Consider the following 20848-nt stretch of genomic DNA (forward strand, 5'->3'; position numbering starts at 1 on the left):
CATTTTTTTTTTTAGACCTTACTCCTGGAATAAACCCAGTCTACAGAATTGCATGACACTGTTTTCCCTTCCCCTGCTTTGATGGCTGTCATCTCTCTGACTGTTTTTGTCTACAAACACACCTGGGAGAAGAAAGCTCTGATCTAAGTATAGCAGGGCCTCTCATTGAACCTCTTCCTGCAGGATGCTGGTCCAGCTATTTCAGTCTGTTATACAATACTATCTCTGCTCACTCTCAGCATCACTGCCTCAAGCATGGTGCCAGTCAGATCCCTCAAAAAAAATCTCCAAAGCACGCAACTTATTGCTACTACTCTTTGTTTAGAGGTCTATGGGTCTCTAAATCCCCACAGACCCCCAAGTTGAATTAAAAAGCCCCATAATTGTTAGTAAGTATACGTGAAAAAAGCAAAAAAAACAAAAAACCTGTTAAGCTCTTCAGCAACGCCCAACCGCAGCCCTGCCTCCTCTATTAGTAACACCGCTCTCGAGGTGGGGTGTTCCCCCTGTCACTTATTTAATCGCGCTCTGCCATTGGTGCATGTTAACGCCAGTCAACTGCTGGAGCGCACGCCTGGAGATTTGATTGGCTGCTGCGGCCGATAGGCGTATCCGCGTCCTCAAAGGATTTTTTTTTTTTTTTTCCCCCGGAGTGGCCAGACGGGCAGGGGGACACAGGATGGACGAGCTAATAGGAGTACCTAACGGGACATGCGGACGCGCTGATTTCTTCTAATATTTCAATTACTGGTGAGGGCCTTGTGATACTTTCTGCAACAAATTATGACACGTTTAATCAAAGAGGAGTGATTTGTGCGGTCAAATCTGTGAAATGTAGTGTAGTTTTTCATAACTCGACCACTGGACATGAGCTAGCTAACCAAGTGGTCAGTTAGAGCAGACCCCCAGTTGAGGATAATACACGGAGAGCCGAAATCTCTCTTAAAAACTGAATCATTTCTTCCTAATACCTTGTATACTTTGACCAGGTAATTGATGTCGGCAGTTCACCGGCGCGTCAGTCAGTTAGTTAGGCTCCCAGAATGAACGCTTGTTTGTATTTATGATATATATATTTATATATATATATATATATATCATCATTTCATGGGAACCGAGGCTGATGAACAGATGTGGGTCAGTCCATCAGTGACGGGAAGCGACGGTGCGGAACACTGATTGATCGTGTTTGCCAATAGTTCACGCCTGTTTCTATGAGAATCAGTCTATGGGCAGAGAGAGATGAAGGGATTGTGTGGCAAAATGTGGATTTCAGTAGTGCATCCTTATCCCTATAACTGAAGCATTACATCTGAGTAGATTAGAATATGATATTACTTTATTGATCCCAAACTGGGAAATTGTGGCGTTACAGCAGCAGGTTATCCAAACACACAATATGAGTAAAAATGTTAGCAAATCTAAACATAATATAATATTGAATACAAAGTAAATAAGTACTAAAAAAATATCAAAAATAAGAATGAATGTGATTATATACAACCAGGATTTAACTAAGCATTACTAGTCTTAAATAGGAAGATTACATATGGGAGATTGAATGTAAATGTGCAAAAAACAGAGTAGTAAATGGTTGTAAATGAAATATGAAAGGTTAAAAGTAAATGTGCAAAAAACAGAGTTGTAAATGGTTGTAAATGAAATATGAAAGATTACATGTAAATGTGCAAAAAACAGAGTAGTAAATGGACAGTATTGACACAAGTTAAAGTGCATGAGTGTAGACATGTTATAAGCAGAAACTATACAATATAACGGCGAGTAGAAGTGAGTGCTGACATTAAATTAATTAAATGTAGCCAACCTGCAATCAAATTAAAGTGTTTAATCTGGATGTATAAATGAAGCCAATCTCGTTAAAGCTACTGATAAAGTTGTAATAATAATGTTAATAGTTATTATAACAAGTCAATTGATTTATGCTATTGTCAGTATTTATTCCAGAGCATAATTCAAGATGTAGGCTATACACTGCTTGAGTGATCTACTCCAATTATGTAACTTAATTAACACCAAGCAAGTGTTAAAGATTGAACTGTAAGTGAGAAATGCTTTAGGTTAATAAAGCTATAGTCGCCGCAAATTATTTTAAATGTTCATTTCATTTCAGAAGGATAAAAGTCGTAGTACTGCACTATTCAGCAGAAAGCCCTTTAAGTTGTTTAGTCCATAGAATAACGATAGACTTTATAACAACTTGGGGTCAAACTGTTTCCCACAGATTTGTAACACGGGTATTAAAATAGGGTGACATGGTTGAAGATATTGTGTGTATCTTTATGCAACAGCGAATATTAAAATCACTATATTGATTTTTACAATAATCAACTAAACCTGTCTCGTGTGTAAAATGGTCTTAAGACTGAATGATCTTGTGAAAGTTTGGTTCAGGCTCACTTATTTGCACCGCTCAAAATTAGTAAGACTAAAGAACATCTATTACATCATCACATTAGAATTTTGTTAAGAGCCAATAGTAACTTTAGTAGTGAGTTATCTCCTTACTATTAACAGGTATACGACCTTTTTTTACTACATCAAAAGAAGGTCCAAGATATGTCCATGCTCACTTGCCTGCTGCCTATACTCAGTACCAAGGATTCACTATTCAGTTCTTTTAGCTGGCACCGTATCATGAAAATTTAATGGAGGTTGTCCTGGAGTAATATTGGGATAAGGAGAGGTTCCCTGATAGGCGTGGTGTCACAGCAGCATTCTTTTTTTTTTTTTTTCATTTCTACGTCAGATTTAGGGCAGTGTGACCTGACGTAAGCCACACTGAATTATTTATGAGATCAGGACAAGCAAAACAGCCAGCAACACAAGAAGCTGTTCTAGGTTTATAAATTTGTAATGACTTGCCTTTCAGATCTTAATGGAGTTCTCACTTCTGTAGTAAAGAAAGCTTCTTCCATCTGGGTGTGTGTGTGTGTGTGTGTGTGTGGGTGTAGAGATGTTGGCAACTCGGCACCATGTAGGAGTCACAGGGGAAGTTTATTTTACCATGAACGCAGCCTGAATGTCACCCCTTTGAGGATCAAAGACATAGTTGCTGCTGATGGGACTGTGAACATGCTGCTAATGGGACATTTGAGAAGCTACCTGGTGTGTTTGTGTGCTTGAAATGCTCACTCTGCAGGTTGGATTGTCATAAATTTAACACCTGACCAAAGGGAAGCACGGCAGTGGAGAATCTGTGTTTGAAAGCAAAAGCTAATGTGTTCCTGTATGCTGTTAGAGGTGATTTGGGGCGTCTGCGCGGACCTTGCTCTTTCACTGTCTTTCTTCCCAAGTGAGGATGAAGTAGGAGCGCTCGCTTGCTGGGCTTTCATAGCAAGAGTACAGGGGGGCCTTAAAGAAGGTCGACAAGGAGGAAGAGGAGGAGGAAGAGGGGGAGGATGCATTGGAGAGCTAGCGCTGTTGCCGTGTGAACGGAGCTCTATTGTCCCGGGAACCTTTCAGTGGTTTCCCTGAGGTCCCTGCTCGTACCCCTCCCCCCACCCCATACACTCTTTCTTCCTCGCAAATGCAAACACACACACACACACACACACACACACACACACACACACACACACACACACACACACACACACCCACACACACACACACACACTCTGTCCACCTCTTAATGTTACCCACAACCTTTTCCTCTCTTTCACACACACTGTCTCATTCACTGTCTCTATTCTGTCACTTGTCCCACGTGGTGTCTCTCATGCATGCACCCCTCTCTCTGCGTCTACTTTCCCCTCATTTCTCACTAGCAGATGAGGCCCGCCCCCCTCCCCCTCCTCCTCCTCCTCCTCCTCCCCCCTCCCCTCCTCCTCTTCCTCCTCCTTGCCTCATTATTTCGCCTCATTGATGTGATTGTCACCCCAGCCAGACAGTTAAAGCAAAAACATGCAATCTTCTCATTTGCATCACCGCCTTCCTCCTATCCTCTGGCACCAAAAGCCCTGAGTGTTACATAAATGTTTATCCAGGCTGCTAAATCCAAGACGTTTTGGTGCTTCACAGCAGAACTTATTGAATTGACTGTTTTCAGTATCCTTTGTGGGGACACATGATGGTGTAATTTAACCTTTTTTTCTTTTCTTTTATTAGCATGAGACTGGGGTTTGCAGGGTGTCGCTGGAAAAGAAAACAGGGCAATGACACCATGTGTAATTACAGTAGTGTCCTACTGAGACTCTGGTAGCACTGCTACATGCTTTGTAAAGACATTACCTCTCTTTTCTGTTTGTTTTCCCATGTGATTATTGTTCATAAAGAATTACAGATAAATATTTTAAGCAACTTAGAAGGCATGTCATTTGTTGTGGTGGTGGGTAAACAAGGATTTAAAAGCTTGTTTATCCTTAAAAAAGAAAAGTCTGAGTTGTATTTCTTGTACCTGTCAGCTATTATTAGCCTCCTGTCACACTACCAGAGCTCCTGCGGCCGGCTGCTGGCCTGCTTTTCAAGTGATTTTCATTTGGCATGCATGCACAGTAAAAGAAACTGCAATTAAGAGTGAATCATTGGATCGTTGAATCTGAAACTACTGTGTGAGCAGGTTTCGGTTACTAAAGGGTGCATGCAAGTTTCCATCTGCCTCACTGTCCTCGCTCATGCCTGCTTCTTGGGCCTATCCTGTATTGTTCTCTCCAAGTGTTTTGGACCGGAAAGGAGAGATGAGACAGGGAAGACTGGGAAACGGGGGGCTAGGTCGAGAGTGCAAAAACAGGAAGCAGGAAGAAGCTCTGATAAGATGGGTGCCCTGATGCAACCTTGGAGTTCTCCTGCTTTAAGTAATTGTCTGTGTGGCTTTTGAACTATTTATCAAAGCTAATGAGGGTTTACATTAGCGCATCAAGGTCACAGAGTACTCAGAGTTCAAAACTGTAATGCTTTCAGTATCTTTGCAAGTATCAGGTGTTTGTCTTGTTCTTTCATCCCATTTGACTCCAGTGTACTCCAACATTTTCGGAATATTTTGGTGTTTGTGTGACCGTATCCATGTTTGTCAGGATTCCAGCTGGGCCAGTGACAGACCAGCATGGGATTAGCTGGCATGCTGTATCTTCCTATCTCTAATGCTTTAATCTCTCTGCTGGTCGCCACCAGTCTTCTGGCGTTTGGACGCTGTTCGTCAACACTGTCAGTTTTCTGGCCAGCAGCTAGCCAAGTGCCTGCTCGGTTTATTAAACAACTTGTTGTTTGTAAAGCGGTTCTAGTGAAAGAATAGGAATGCCATTCGATAAAGAACTGTGCTTTTAAGCAACAACAGCAAGGCCTGCACACATTACACCCACTCTCTATTCTGCAGAGACTGTATTTCAAATAGGATTAATAGAGCAGTCAAACAACTTTTAATCTCAACTGTGTGTGTGTGTGTGTGTGTGTGTGTGTGTGTGTGTGTGTGTGTGTGTGTGTGTGTTTGTGTGTCTCTCATTCTCTTGGACAAACAATGTGAATAAGATGACTGAACAGCTTGTCACATGATTTTTCAAATTCTGATATTTTTTACACCATGAAAAGCTTTAAAGACCGGGAAATGTGACAAAAGTAGAACAGAAAATTATTAGAGGATACCTTAATTTGAGCCTTTCACATATGCAGGGCTCATAGCAGCCTACCTATATGAATTAAAACAGCGTTATAGTTTGATTATTCATTTATAAACACCCCTGCTGTATTATTGATGCAGGTTTCTGCCAGCTCTGAAGTATGTGTCCACAGCCGCTGGGGGTCGGCAGTCTCTTAAACCATGTAACTAACCAGCATCTAAAACTGTGTGTGTTTGTTTGCAGTTTGTGTCGGTGTGACCCCTCGCCATGCCGCTGGTGAAGAGGAACATCGAGCCGCGCTACCTCTGCCGAGGGGAGCTCCCAGACGGCATCGGCAGCGAGCTGGAGTGCGTGATGAACAACACGCTCTCCGCTATCATACGTCAGCTCAGCAGCCTGAGTAAGACACACACTCAAAACACAATGTAGCCTTTGCAAGAAGAAGATTATAAGTTGAAAGCCTGAAGTTAAGAAAAACAAAAACACAAGTAAAGCTTTGTCTCGCATGAAAAACACACGGAAACTACAGCATCCTGAGGCCATAACCCCGTGAACTCCAGCATGAAGACTGTCTTCTCTGTTTGTTTAGCCTCTCTGTAGTCGGACAAGCTCACAAGATCACATGCTTTCATCATTAATCCTAAAGCTGTGATTGATTTGGCGTTGTCATGGTTACAGTGCCCGGGGGTCACTGCAGCAGCAGCAGACTTACAGCGGCCTCGCACTGGGAACATGCAGGGTTGATATGTAATCCTTTTAGATAGCTCTGCAGAAATGAACTTATCCGGACAGCTGTTTGCAGATAGACTGTGTGTAGAACTCTTTTATATTGATTGTCAAGCTCACTGTCAATGCATTAGATAGAGTAATTACAGCAGGAAGAGAATTCATCAGCCATTCCCACGTCCCTGTTTTTCAACAGTGTCGTCTTTTGACTGTTCGTTTTTCGCCAGATATTCTCCGATGTAAAAACTTAAGTTCTCTCATTCAAAATCAAACTGTCCTTTTTTGCTGCTCCACTTTCCGGCCCGGTCATATTCATTCTCTGTCAGCGTCTTATTGTGTCAAGTTCCTGTGTTGGGAGTGGGTCTTTCAACAGCAGCTGTGGCTATATATAAAAGCCCACACAAGAACCTCAAGGGGGAAATCTACAGGCTACATACACTGTGCATGTCTGTGTGCACATGCATGCGTGTGTGTGTGCGTGTGTGTGTTAATGGACTGTAAGACTCCTCAGGAGAGGTCAGAGTTTACTCGGCCCAGCATGCCGGATCTGTGTTTCTTCCTTCCTCTAAATATTTTTCCTGTAGCCCATCCTGTCAGCAGGAGGGACACAAATAGGCCATAGCGTGTGTTGCTGAGGGTCAGCCATACCAACTTTTACACACAGTGCTCTATAATTGAGCAACAACATAATGTTGAGAAAACTCTTGCTCAACCTGGTGAATTCTAGACATGGATATTTTTCTTCCAGATTTCTGAAAAAGGGACTGTCCAGTAAAAAAAGCCTTTAAGTCTTACACTCATCAGCCTTAAGTTAAGTTAAGATGTTGATTTGTTGTCTGCTTTTTAAACTGTGATATTTGATTAAAGGCCTAACCACCTGCTCACAACATTTAATAAAAGAATGGCTTTGTAAAGAAATTAAAATTTCCCTGTAAGACATTTCAATTTTGACAGCATCATTTGCTTTTCTTAGACTGGACATCACATCTCAAGTGAATGATGCTAGCCTGTAGCTTCTCATCTTCTCTCTGACTCTTTGTAAACATCTGAAATGAAGCTTGATTTGGAAATAGAGAGGCGTCTTAGTTTGCCACTCTTCTTCTTGTACACACAGGGTTAGGAGTGTGTGATTTACTGCTCAGTGCTTACTAATACAAGTCACGACTCACCGATGCTTAAATAATGGAGAGTATGAGCCTTGATTTCTGGTATATCAACAACAGAAGATTATGTTGGTGCAGAGCTTTTTTAAATGGTCTATGGCATTGAAATGGCAACTCAGAGATCCAGACTCTGTTACAGGAACAGCCTTTAGTAACTTCAGAGATCAATACAGTGCCTGTAGTAGGATTTCTGTTGTCAGCGCATATTAAAGTAAACTGAGTAATGTTGCTATATGGAGCAGTATTAGATGCCGTTTCCTGCATTGACTCTCAAAACTCTAATTCCCCTTTGTGTCACATTACCGCTGTATTGATCGGCCCTCAGTCTCTGCTGGGATTTATTTGGCTCCAGCAGAAGATAACAGACTCCCTCTTTCTCTCTGGTTTCCGTCTTTCTGCTTTTTTTTCCGCTGTTCCTTTCCAGGTAAACATGCAGAGGACATATTCGGAGAGCTGTTTAACGAGGCCAACACATTTTATCTGCGTGCCAACTCTCTCCAGGATCGCATCGACCGACTGGCCGTCAAGGTCACACAGCTCGACTCCACAGTGGAAGAAGGTGGGTCAGGTGTCTCGATATCTGAGCGGGGGGGGGGGGGGGGTAAAAAGTTTATCACTTCCCGACATCACTCAGATTCTTTTCTGCATTTTCCCCCTTATTTATGTCATATCTCATTTTTTGGCCTATCTTTCCTCCTTGTTTTGCTCTTCTATATTCTCAGTTTCCCTTCAAGACATCAACATGAGGAAAGCCTTCAAGAGCTCCACCACTCAGGACCAGCAGGTGGTATCCAAGAGCAGTGTGCCCAATCCCGTCAAAGAGATGTACAACCTGAGTGACAAGCCTCCGCCGCTCAGCATCCTCTCAACTTACAGGTTGGTGCTGCTGATGCTTCCCCTCCCGTCAGACACTCAGACCTCCAGAACGCTCTTAGAGCATAATCAACATTTTGTATGTTTTCTTGTTACTACAAAAGAGCTTTTTTTTTTTTTTTAAGTGTTCATAGATAGAAGAATCAGTCTACAGTGTAATAATATCACCACCATGAAGCCTAGTCAGCCATTGATGCAGGTATTATTTTGAAAAGTTTAATGTTGCCAAATTAATGCTAAAAACGTTTTAAAATGTGTGAGTGTGTGGAAATGTACTTGTGTATAACATAGACTGTAAATAATAAGGTATATACCAACATTACACTTCGGCAAGATCAATGAATGTTGAATTTGAATGTTGTGTTCTTCTCAAAGATTTGATTCTTGCTACTCTCTGACCTACATTCACAGTGAAACAGCACTTTTCCTGCTGCTCGGAGCTCATTGCTTTTTTAAAGTATGCTTTCCAGGTGCATTACATATTTAGCTCGGCTGTCTCCAGAGGGAATCCAAGTCCTAACCGAGACTACACAACACACTTTTTATCTCTCTTGTCTCCAGTCTTTCTGTCTCGCTGCCTTTTCACTCTCTCCGCCTGTCATTTCCAGTTCTGCTGTGTCTAATGAAAAATACGCAGTCATAAAACCTGTCTCAATTAACCTCCTCCATAAGTGCAATATTCAAAGTTTCTCATGTTTTATATCCAACTTTTTTTGTCCACATAGATACAACTAGTCAAGGAATACAACAAATGTGATTCTCCCAGAACAAACACAATGCATTGACTCCACTTCACATACATTTCTACAAAGAAGAAGTTCTTTACAACTCTCTTGTTGTGTGTGCCTGTAGGGATGACTGCAAAGATGCTCTTAAGTTCTACACTGATCCCTCATACTTCTTTGACCTGTGGAAGGAGAAGATGCTTCAAGATACAGAGGATAAGAGGAAAGAGAAGAGGAAGCAGAAGGTAAGAATATTTCCCCTTTATCCTTTCTTAACATTTGTAAGTTTCATTATAATGCTTGTTGTTAAGAAGAAAGAATAGCCTAAATCCACTTCTTCTCTGTCTGTCCCTCAGGAGCAGAGGCGCTGTGTGGATGGCACATTACAGCGGGAGGTGAAGAAGGTCCGAAAGGCGAGGAACCGTCGCCAGGAGTGGAACATGTTGGCTCTGGATAAAGAGCTGAGGCCGGACCATCGACACACCATACACCGAGACAGAGGGGCTTCCTCTGAGGGCTCGATGTCTCCAGAAAACAGGTTGGTCATATCAGGTTCAAGGTTCTTCCTACGTGTTTGCATCATAGACTGTATAAGAAGATAGAGGACATGACAGCTCCCTCAAAATGAAGCTAAAACATTTGGAGCTCCCCCTACTGAATGGATGAAGTATAGATAATAAAACTCTGAGTAAGGAAATGGGACATGAGTCAAACTATAAAGTCAACAAACTCATCAAAACAAATCGTTTCTCAAACATTTTTGCTCTTAACAGTTTGTTCCTATTGTGCTGACTTATACCCAAGTGTTCATTTCTGTGTAAAGTTTAGTTTTCATTCGTCATTTAAAGCCAAGAAAATGTATAAAATGCCGTCATTGACAGCTCAATGAACAAATGTGTTTCCTAGTTCTCTTCTACTTCCACTCTAGATTAGCGGGGGTAGAGGAGAACCAGTGAGAAGATAGGTAACAAACAGTATCACAAGAGTCATTTAATTTTCTATAAACTCGAGTGTTCACTTCAGACCGACAGGAATCTGTTCTGCTGTGGACAGTACCAACCTGAGGGATCTTCTCTTTTTTTATCTGCGAGTTAAATGGCTGTTTTAGGTTTGTTGAAGGGGCGAAAGTAGAAAACTTGAGCTCTGGCTCATAATGATGTGACCAGTGCAATGTGTCAGCACCTGCCACATGGAGTATTTTGGCTTCACATTAGAACAACAGGGGGAGGTGGATAGCGTCGTTCAACTAAATACGTAGTCAATAAACACAATTAAATGTGCAGAATTTTTCATAATGTTAATTCTATCCTATTTAACCTTTCCATCTTCCTGTGTCTTTGCAGGGGTCACGGTCCTGACCAGCATCACTTCCCCAACTCCATGAACCACGCCGGCCACGCCCACACCTACTCCGGCCCTCCGCCCAGCATCCTGGCAGCCCAGATGGCTGCAGGGCACGGCCCTCGTGGAGGAGGTGAGCATGATAACAGAGGAAGGACGATGATGGCTTATCAAGGCGGAACATTGGGGCGCACTCATCACCACCATCACCAAGTCCCATTGCCTCCTCCACCCTCTGAGGCCATGAACGGTGGTTCCATGTCCCTTCCACCAATGGATTACAGGTAAAAATACATAGAGTCAATGCGTGCTACTTTTTTAATCCTATACTTTAGTCTGTGTTTCTCTGTGGATCAATTCTATGACACCCTTAGGTATTTGTTATGTTCAGTTTAATTTCTAAAACGCTCTTATTCCTGCTCTCTCTCGTTGTTGATTATGTGACTTTATACATACACATATTTTATTTTGTTTAAAGCTTCTGTGAGTTTTAAGTTGGTTATGAAATTCACACTGATGCCTCTATAGAACCTAAAAAGACAAACAAAACCATCAGCAAAACTATTCATTATTTCTACATTGTTATCTTTAAATGCCTATGACAGTGGCCTGGGGTTACTGTCACATGAGCTAATTAACAGCACACTGTAGAAACAGCTTTGGATGACATGATTTCCTTTTACTGTTAGGAGAAAGCAGGAGGAAATTTTTCTTCAGAGTAATACTTCCAGTTGTCCAGGACGAGATCAGTAAGAGCTAGAGATGGGAATGCTTTGTCCACAGGGGGGGCGCCAAAATCAAACTGAGCGATCCTCACGAGAGCTTTAACTGTTCCATTGCTACAATAACGACTCCATGCATTCTTTGTGCTGTACATCAGCAAACAAAACCGCTTTTTCTGAAATTTAGATTAACATGATTTTTTTTAAAAGTTTTGCTCCCTGGCATCCAGGAGTCAAGATGTAGGACAGAAGTATGTTTATCTTCTCATTAATTCATACACCATTACAGCCACTTCCTAAAATTAAACAGCAAAATTAGGGTAACAATTAAATCCCATGACAATCCAATAATGCAATTCAGCTAATCCAGGTGACACTAGTGCAAAGGAGAAACTAGTTCACAACATATTAGAATCAAGTAACTGCATGATTCAGTGTAATGCAGTTTAATGAGAAGCAGTGTGATGTGCAGTTGACCAAACCAGAGGACTCTACTTTAATCCACTCCTGTCAACCCTGAGCTAATGCTGCCCCCTTGTGGTTCAGTGTCTTTATTCTTGATACCCCTGATAGCATCCATAAGGTCAGACTGCTTCATTTACTAACTCCTCTCTTGTATTTACCATGTCCTCCTTCTTGCAGTATGGATGGTTATGCCAACACTGGTCCTCCTCCCCCTCCCCCGGCCCCTCTCATCCCTTCTGCCCAAACTGCCTTCGCCTCACCCCCTGGAGGACCGATGTCCCCAGGACAGATGACCGGTGTTGGTGGCTACGCTCCACCACCTCCACCTTTATCTGGGGCCCATGCAGCTCCACCTCCTCCTGGTCCTCCACCTCCTCCCCTTCCAGCTGGTGCCTCCCATTTCATGTCCCACAAGATGTCTTCCGCTGCACCCGCTGAGACCACAGCGGTCAATGATGCCCGCAGTGACCTGCTGGCTGCCATACGAATGGGTAAGAGCTGTTCTGTAAAAATTCTTCACCATCTTTCATTAAAAAAAAACACTGAAAAAAAGAGATGTACTGTGTAAGCAGTGCTGTCTTGACTCTGATGAACATTAAAATCAGCCTTTAAAGTCAATGTGAACAGGTCTTTACAAATGAATTTAAATTAATTACAAACCTTTAACATTCATTGTTAAAACAATTAAACTGTCAGCAATAGCTATAAACAAAAGAAATACAAATAATTGGTCATTAGCGCTGGGCAATTAATCACAATTAAATAGTTTGTGAGAGGAGCATTTAGAATAACCACTTTGCAAAAGTCTGAATTATTGCTATGAATAAAAAATATTGAATGTAACAAGCAACGTTATCGTACACATCATGTGTACATTCGACCTGTATGATGGAGGCCGGAGTTTAATGGTCATTATTTTACACTATTTTGATGCAGTCTGATTAAAGATCAAGCTAGCCATTAGCTACACCAAGATTCATTAGTGCCACTTTAATGGTGAACAAATACTTTGGTGGATTGATTTTGGATTCAGGATGAATGAAAACATGAAGGGGAGCAGATAAGCACAAAAACAGAGTTATAGCTTATATGCTCATATTGTTATAACAATATTTAATGATGAAATCAAGCTGTAATCATGCTTATTGTTCTCATATCATTCAGGTTAATTGGGGACCATAAAGGTCTCAATATAAAGTAAAGGTCTGACATTAAATGGCTAATAGATCGTGGGCACTTTAATTTAATATATCTGTGACATCTGATGAATGTTTAAGTTTTGACCATGTTTTTGAAGTCCAAGATGATTTTTTTTTTTACTTAACAGAGAGGACTTGTGCAATGCACGATAAATCCCACAAGTGGACCTCCTTACTTTAAATGAATATCTTTCACCTGGTCATACTTTATTTACTCTAAAATGATACATTTTTCAGATCTCATGCTTCATACTTACACATACTATCTAGAATGAAGTATGTTCAGCATTTACTTGATGATCATCTTTACCAGAAATGTTTGTATTGTTTAGTCAAGAAATGAATCTGTAATTGAGAAAATATTGCCACTTTGGATTCCTCTACGATATCTGCTGGGGTGGGGCGAAATATTGATTTGGCAAGATATCATGGTACTCTTATCGATTCACTTGTGCTAAATACTGATACTGAGTCACCGCTTCAGGACTCCTCACGTTTGGGTTTCTTAACTTAAATGAGGGAAACAAGAGCAGAAGTGAAGAAGCTGACAGCAGGATGAACGATGAAGACACTGAGATAATATCAGACAGTTCAGAAAAGAAGTTAAGAGATGAAGTATGATAAGAGGTGCACATGACATCAAACTGCAGAATATAATATTCTTCAGTTAATTAAATATCAGGATGTATCATTACACGGTTGACTTCCAACGTATCAATTATTACAGAATGGCTGCATTGTGATATCGATATCATGGGCCTCTTTGTCAGTAAACACGTGATTTTTCAACCCGTGTTTTCCCTGCAGGCATCCAGCTGAAGAAGGTTCAGGAGCAGCAGGAGCAGCAGGCTAAGAGGGAGCCAGTTGGAAACGACGTGGCCACCATCCTGTCGCGACGCATCGCCGTCGAGTACTCAGACTCCGAGGACGACTCGGAGCTGGAGGAGAACGACTGGTCGGATTAAGAAGGAAAAACAAGAGATATCCGCTGACACACAATCAGTCAATCTCACACTCACTTGAAAGAATGCCCACTGTAACACACACACACACACACACGGGGTCGCCACCCACTGTTGCTGGAAAAAACACACACACACACACACACACACACACATACACACCACACCTACACACAATCACATGCTGTAGGTTGATATAAGCTGAATGGTCCAAAACTGAAAATCTGGGGGTGTATTCAAGATGCATAAACACTTTAAAGTCACTAATAATCTACTGTAATGCTGCCCACTCAGAAACATGAACATTCAGTTTAATATATATATATATAACATTTAAAGCATTGTGAATACACCCCAGTGGCTGTTTCTCTACCTGTTATAACACTATAGACATCCTGTGAAGGTGCTTACTTCATGTATAGTCCGAGCTTGAGAGTGCTAGTGCTAATAGAAACTTTCCTCTTAAGCTAACCGATGTCCCTGTCTTTTTTTAATGTTTTTACTGGAACACTTCATGAGGAAAGTTTTTAACAAGACAATAACTGTAATATGTACAAGGGGTGAAATGTAAAAAGTCTTACTGATTATAAATATGATAACTGATTGAGCCTTCTGCGCCTGCAATAGGTCTCTGCTGTGTGGGAGGGGGGAGGGGGAGGGGGGGGGGGGGTGATTATGTTTATGCTAGTGTGAGCTGTGTAATCTTTGACCCAGAGAAAAAATAAAATGAATGAAGGATCACTGTTAGGCTAACATGACTCTTTACTGCTCCACTGTCGTCATAGAGACGACACATACCTGCCTTCAAGACTCAGTTTCCATAGTGACAGTACAGCTAAGAAGGGAGTTACCAGGGTAACAGAAGAGTGTGAAAAAAAGGGAGGCGGGCGGAGGGGGATGAACAAAGTAGTCAAAGCAGTAGTTTTATGCACAGCACATGTTTGTTTTTAATACAAAATTAACAAGATCTCTCAATTGAGTGAACTAACCAAAGCAATAAAAAGTACAACTCACATTTGGAAAAATAGACACGACGTCCACACAAACGTTTTTTTTTTTTTTCTTTTTAACAATATCTCAGTTCAGTTAGTGCATGTTGATTATCGTTTATACGTTTCATTTTGCAGATACTTAATTTGTTGTGCCGTTTTCATCCAAAAATAAAGTGCATGTCACATTGAAAACTACGCTTACGTCTACACAAGATGCTGTTACTGTGGGGTCCTCCCATCCTCGACCCCCACCACCCCAAAACACTCACTCACTCACACACACACACACACACACACACACTCGCTGGCCCTTGAGTGTTTTGATATTTAGCTCTAGATAAGTAACCATCATCCCAGTTGGCTACACATTTTCTTCATTACTCTGGTTGCTTTGTGCACTCAGTAGATTAACAGGTGTTTGTATACAGACAAGTATAACATCCAACATCACAGTCTTGATACTATTCTTGGATACAAAGCCCTTGTTCACACCTGTTCAACCATGAAAATCTCAACAATACTGCTGGCTGCATGAGAGGGGAAACATTCACCGATCAGAGGAAGTTGTGTACCAATTTTCTTCGATCTGTGTAGCCATCCATTGTCTCTTGACAAACTGGTGCATATCGAAGCGATGAAACCTAACAGAAGAATTTCTACATGGACAGCAGAGGTGGAGAAATGTCATTGAATAAAAAGGTGCGACCCATCTCATCCTCCTAGTTTGACTGGCTTTGGTAGCACCGTGCACGGTGGTATAAAGTCCGTCCTCATCAGCATGCTGTATTTACAGAAACAAAGGAATGGAGAGGAGGGGGTATCTGTTTGACAATTTGATTAGTACTACATTCAGAAAAAGGCTCGACAGCGCCGTTATATCACACAACATCAGAATCAGAAAGAAATCCAGCCAGACTGAGGTGGAAAAAAATAGAACTTTTCAATGAATATAACAAAATAGACTTTTCTCCAAAGGTAAAGGAATACGAGTTGGTAATGTTTTTTTTTTTTATGTGCCAGGCTGACCTGTTGGTGCTCGTCAAATAACTACAGGGTTCAGTCTGACACTGTGCACAAGTTCACATAGACAGGCTACATCCCAATGCTGAGAAAATGCTTCACTTCTGCTTTCACAACTTATCCCTTTTATAAAACAAAAAAAAAAAAGTTCTAACCTTATTTGAGGCCCATCGAATGCCTCAATCAGGCCAACAGAGGGGTGAAGCAAAGAAGGACAGAAGGAGCATTATCTTCACATTTGGGTTGTGGCCCTTTTTTAGCTCATATAATCATTTAGAGGTCACTTAGCAGACACCTTCCTCCACCAGAGGACTAGATTGGATTATAGAATAAAAGTGATGTAGAGGAGACAGAAAACACATGGCAGAACAAGGATTCCAGTTCATTCAGTCCTTTTCACTTTGGCTTGAAGTGCTGGAGCTTCCCCAGTGTCCTAGTCCCATCTCTCTCCACAAAAAAAAGCTCGACCAAAACGTGTAACGAGGCAACTTCTCACAGAGTTGACAGGAAGACTGGCAGCTTTATCCTCGAAGGTGAAGTGGCAGACAGGATTTTATATTTCTCACAGGCGTGTTTTTATGCCCCAGAACACAAAGAGACAGATTATTGGTCTGCTGAGCTGCTCGATCACGAAAAAAACAATCTCTCTTTCTCACACACACACACACAAGCACAAGTACACGTACACACACACACACACACACACACACCCAGAGGTCATTGAACTCAAACCCTTTAACAGAAACGCAAATCTCAAATCCCGCAGTGACACTTGCCGTTACAGGACAAGGCACATACTCAAAAAAAAAAAAAAGGGCAGAGGCAAAAACAGAGGGAAGAAGCTTCACTGTGACAAAATGAGTCCTCCAGCACAGGCGTCATTCTCCTGCAGCCTATTCAAGATGTATTACTGATGCATCATGTGTAGCCTGTTCCTCATGACACGTCGCGCAGCCATTATTGTTCTTTTCTCTGCAGTAGGAAGTTGTGGTGGGACGTGGATGTTATTGCTGTCTGAGTATTGCGGCACATCTACACAATTCCATTCATAGGTGAGTTATTGCTGACATGAACTGAAGGAACAAGGACCCATTCTGGTGGAAGTTTGAGAGCTTATTATGAGCCCGAAAAAACATTACGGATAACATTACTCAGAGCAGCTAAAGGGTGTTTAACTCATATACACTTCAATCGTGATCAAAATGAAGCAGCCAGAAGAGCAGCTTGAACAGACACGGAACAAACATCATTCAATTTCCAATATTCCACATTTCTTTAAAAAGAGTGCAACTCTTATGGACATCTAGTGTTGATTGTAGCTCATTAATTATGATATTATGAGGTTTTACTGGAGTACATTGTACACAAACTAAGCTTTTAGGGTTGTGATGAAGTCAGCGAACCATCATGTGTGACCTCTTAAACTGAACTCAGGAGGGAAAAGGAAGATCTGTGCTTGCTGCATGCAAATTACACCGAAGTCTAGCATGCACATCAGATATTGTGTGGCTGGTGTGAGGCTCCTTAGAAACCATTACATTTGGCAGATTTACATACAAACATCACTTTGATAAATGTGTTAAGTTTGAAGTGATGTGTTTTTTTTGTGATCTCCTCAAACACTTTAATTTCGTGTCAGTCTTTAAAAATAAGATACATTCATTCAAATTCGCGGGGCTTTCTCGACTTACCTATGATTTAGAAAGAAAAAAAAACAGAAAAAAAGAATCTCCAGACATTCAAAAAGTCAAAAAACGATAAGAGGAGCGACACAATTTGGTTACATAATCCGATAGGCTTTATATTCGGTTTGGTGGCTCTGTTAATCATAATAAAAATAAAGGAGGGGGTTAATGGTGGGGTCTCCATCTCCTGGGGGGGGGCTTTATCTTAAGCCTCCAAGACGTGTGCTCAACTGAAACACATTCGGGCACGGCACAATCCATAAACAAAAAGGAGGCAGGGGAATTTCAAAAGGCAAAGGGGGAGAAGAAGAAGAAGAAGAAGAAGAAGAAACGTCTTGATTTCTCTCTCGGCTGTAGAGAGGAACGTAGGGCGCAGATCGGAGAGAGCGTTGGGTCTATTTTTAGCTCTCCGCGGCTGTTTAGCTTTCGACGCACGTTCAGAGTGCAGCAGCAGAGCGCCGGGATGGATGATGCTCCAGATGGGCTTTATGTGGAAAAGCCTGCGAATACAGACGCGGCCGCACTCTTCTCTCCTCCGCACACACTGCTTGGTTAATCTGCCGCGCGCTTTTACGCACGCACGCACTCACAGAGGAGCAAACTAATAATCCCCTCTCTGTTTGAGGGGGGTGGGGGGGGGGGGGACTGGCACGTGTCAACCAAAGCTCCCGTGCTGTTAACCAAATGCACATTCTATATACAGCTGCTGCCTGTAACACGTGACGCACTCAGCGCTCTCTGCAGAACAGAGGAAGGGCGTGGCGCGAGTTGAACAGGAGGGGGCGGGATGCTGCTCGCGCTCAGGCCGCCTTTTTGCTCGGGAAGACAGTGAGATGCTTTCGCCCTATGGTGACTGAACAAAGGAAAATAATGCCATCCATCAAAGGTGGGCTGTGGATGTCTGACCAAGCTGCCTCTTCCAGAAACATCTCCAGTCAGAACTGAATGCCCCTGACCTTCCTGGCGGCTGCTCGCTTTGACACCGGACACATCCAGTGTGGAGCAGAGCTGACCCAGGGTGCCTTTCGCTTCCCACCTGTGTCTACTCGCTCACACGTCACTAGGGGTCCTTGCGCGGTGGGCCACACTGGCCGGCACACAGCCACAGCAAACCAGCCACAGCGCCTTCTGGATCTCCTGGTTCCTGAAGGCGTAGATGACGGGGTTGATGACAGAGTTATATGTGGCAGGCACCAGGGTGGCATAGGTGTAAAGCGGCGGGTAGGTGTAGTCAGCAATGAGGGAGTAGACAGTGAACGGCATCCAGCAGGCAGCGAAGGTACCCAGGATGATTGCTAAAGTGGACACGCCCTTCCTCGTTGTGACGTAGTGGGGCGTGGCAGCCAGGAAGTGATGCTGAAGGGCGATCTGGTGAGCGTGGCGCATCACAATTTTGCAGATCTGGACGTAGAGTTGCAGCATGAGGCCAAAGAGCAGTAGGAAGGAGACAGACAGCACGGCGATGTTGTTCTTTGTGAGCGGCCGCACCACGCTGCACGTCACCTCCTCCGCCAGGCAGTTGACCCCCGTTACCGGCAGCAGGCCCAGACACAGCGACAGGCCCCACAACAGCACCAGCATGGTATAGGTGAAGGCCGCCGTCCGCTCCGAGTTGTAGGTGAGGGCGTAGTACAGAGACAGGTAGCGGTCGATTGTGATGGCCAGCAGGCTGAAGACTGAGGCCGAGAAGGAAGCCACCACCAGGCCCACGGTCAGCAGCTGGGCAGAATCTGAGCGGACCAGGTAGGCACAGGTGAAGTGCAGCACCAGACCCAGGCCAGCCAGCAGGTCAGCCAGAGCCAGGCTGCCAATCAGCAGGAACATGGGGGCTCTGAGCGCCGGGTTCTGCCAGATCACCAGCACCACCAAGGCGTTCTCGCAGGCAATCAGAGTCCCCGACGTGCACAGTACAATGTCCCAGGGGTTAACAAGCAGGGGCAGCTGGCTGGGCATCAGAGGGTCAGGTGGGAATGTCCCCAGGCTGGTGCTGTTGTCCGTTGGTCCCCCACCTCCGCTGGCCCAGGCTGTGGGGTCAGGGTTCAGCCAGCTGGGGGTGACCGGTGGTTCCTCACTCATTGTGTCCCCCGTCTGAAATGAACCCAGAAGAAAAAAAACAATCACACAATTGTGGCATACAAGCTTTACATTAAACAAAACAAAAGCATCCAACTACGATAAGAACTGCAGGACCATGAATAAAGCTAAAACACGTGTTTTTATTTGCTAAAATATGGGGTGGATTTCCTGAGGCCCGTAACCCACCTCTGTGCACACCCCTGGATTATAGTATGCATTTAAAACAGCTGCATTCCACAACATAAACACATGTAGCTGAGCTTCACGCAGGCCTGTTAATGCACATTATGCAGGAGCACAGACTCGACAATTATCCTATAGCAGACTATTTCACTCTGAATATCTTCGTTTAAATACATGAATCAATACAGGCTACGGCTAAATAATAGAAAATTTTAACTGTAGACAGATAGCAGGTCATGTTCCCCCCCCTCCCCCCCCCCCCCCGAAGCTTTAAAATCAGATTATTTTTAACAGGTTACACCGCACGTGAGGAGCTGCTAATTAATTTATGGACATGAGAAATGAACAAGGATAACCAAAGCAGGCTCTGCAGCAAATTTCAGGCCACATCACAAGGAAGATGTCGATAATCCTCTACCGGCACCGGCAATTAATTCACGCGGAACCGATACCGCACCCGATTTATAAATAAAAAAAACCTGTTTCCACCGCCACATACATGCACCTCACACACTGGTGGCCATATGCTGCTGCTGCTGCTGCTGCTTCACCTCTCTGCACCTTGCATCGTAGCAGCTCCACGTCAGCAGAAGGATGCACGAGAAAATGAAGCAGGGTACATTTTTTTTTTTTTTCTTTCCATGCAGGTCAAGGATGCTCAATAATCCTCCTCCTCCCCCTCCTCCTCCTACCGCCGCCCAGCCTACCTTGACTCAATGAGGTGACACTTGGCGTCTAGATGAAGGAACGGCAGCTTTGTATTTCCATGCTATTGATAAGGATGGTGCAGCAGCAGCAGCAGCAGCAGCAGCAGCGCCGGGTAGAACAGACGGGCAACCTGGTAAAGGGAGGATGGGGAGATGCTGGTCCTCTCTTCTGCCTGAAAGCGGACGAAGGAGGAGAAGGAGAAAAGAGCGCGAGGCGGCGCGCCGTAGACTGCGGCTGTGCGGGGAGCAGCGGCGGAAGAGGGGAGGAGGTGTAGGAAAAGGGGGGGGGGGGGGGGGGGGGGCTGGTAAAGGAGAAGTCCCAAATGGGCCAGACCTCTATGGGGACCGGTATAAGTCTATAGAATAAGTAAAGGTCTGGTCTAAAAAGAAGACGTGTGTGTTCATGTATCTAGTTTCTCAAACCAGAATGTCCTTC

The 20848-nt window shown here is 43.4% G+C and overlaps 2 protein-coding genes across 5 annotated transcripts; one reads left to right on the forward strand and one right to left on the reverse strand.

Moving 5' to 3' along the window:
* Positions 1-627: 627 nt before the first annotated feature.
* On the forward strand, positions 628-14822 carry wasf3b (WASP family member 3b). The gene is made up of 9 exons (XM_020644950.3): positions 628-750; positions 5817-5973; positions 7887-8021; positions 8185-8338; positions 9188-9305; positions 9417-9598; positions 10404-10685; positions 11766-12079; positions 13595-14822. The coding sequence occupies exons 2-9, from the start codon at positions 5841-5843 to the stop codon at positions 13750-13752; spliced, it is 1476 nt and encodes a 491-aa protein (XP_020500606.2). The 5' UTR covers positions 628-750; positions 5817-5840; the 3' UTR covers positions 13753-14822.
* gpr12 (G protein-coupled receptor 12) lies at positions 14672-20683 on the reverse strand. Of its 4 annotated transcripts, none has more exons than XM_020646211.3 (2): positions 20413-20683; positions 14672-19534 (listed from the first exon to the last, which is right to left on the reverse strand). In XM_020646211.3, exon 2 carries the CDS (start codon positions 19520-19522, stop codon positions 18497-18499), a length of 1026 nt encoding a protein of 341 aa, XP_020501867.1. In that variant the 5' UTR covers positions 19523-19534; positions 20413-20683; the 3' UTR covers positions 14672-18496. The 4 variants fall into 4 exon arrangements, with proteins under 4 accessions (XP_020501867.1, XP_065805182.1, XP_065805181.1 ...); XM_065949110.1 differs by having other exon boundaries at positions 20544-20673; XM_065949109.1 differs by lacking the exon at positions 20413-20683 and adding an exon at positions 20205-20376.
* Between the last annotated feature and the right edge of the window lie 165 nt (positions 20684-20848).

Source organism: Labrus bergylta, chromosome 20 (assembly GCF_963930695.1).
Source record: "Labrus bergylta chromosome 20, fLabBer1.1, whole genome shotgun sequence".
Taxonomy (NCBI): Eukaryota; Metazoa; Chordata; class Actinopteri; order Labriformes; family Labridae; genus Labrus; species Labrus bergylta.

Excerpts from the sequence above, each read along its gene's own strand:
- wasf3b (XM_020644950.3), top strand. The coding sequence starts at position 5,841 with ATGCCGCTGGTGAAGAGGAACATCGAGCCGCGCTACCTCTGCCGAGGG. Across the intron at positions 8,022-8,184 it reads CGACTCCACAGTGGAAGAAG|TTTCCCTTCAAGACATCAAC; the intron begins GTGGGTCAGGTG and ends CTATATTCTCAG. Across the intron at positions 9,599-10,403 it reads TCGATGTCTCCAGAAAACAG|GGGTCACGGTCCTGACCAGC; the intron begins GTTGGTCATATC and ends GTGTCTTTGCAG.
- gpr12 (XM_020646211.3), bottom strand. The coding sequence starts at position 19,522 with ATGAGTGAGGAACCACCGGTCACCCCCAGCTGGCTGAACCCTGACCCC.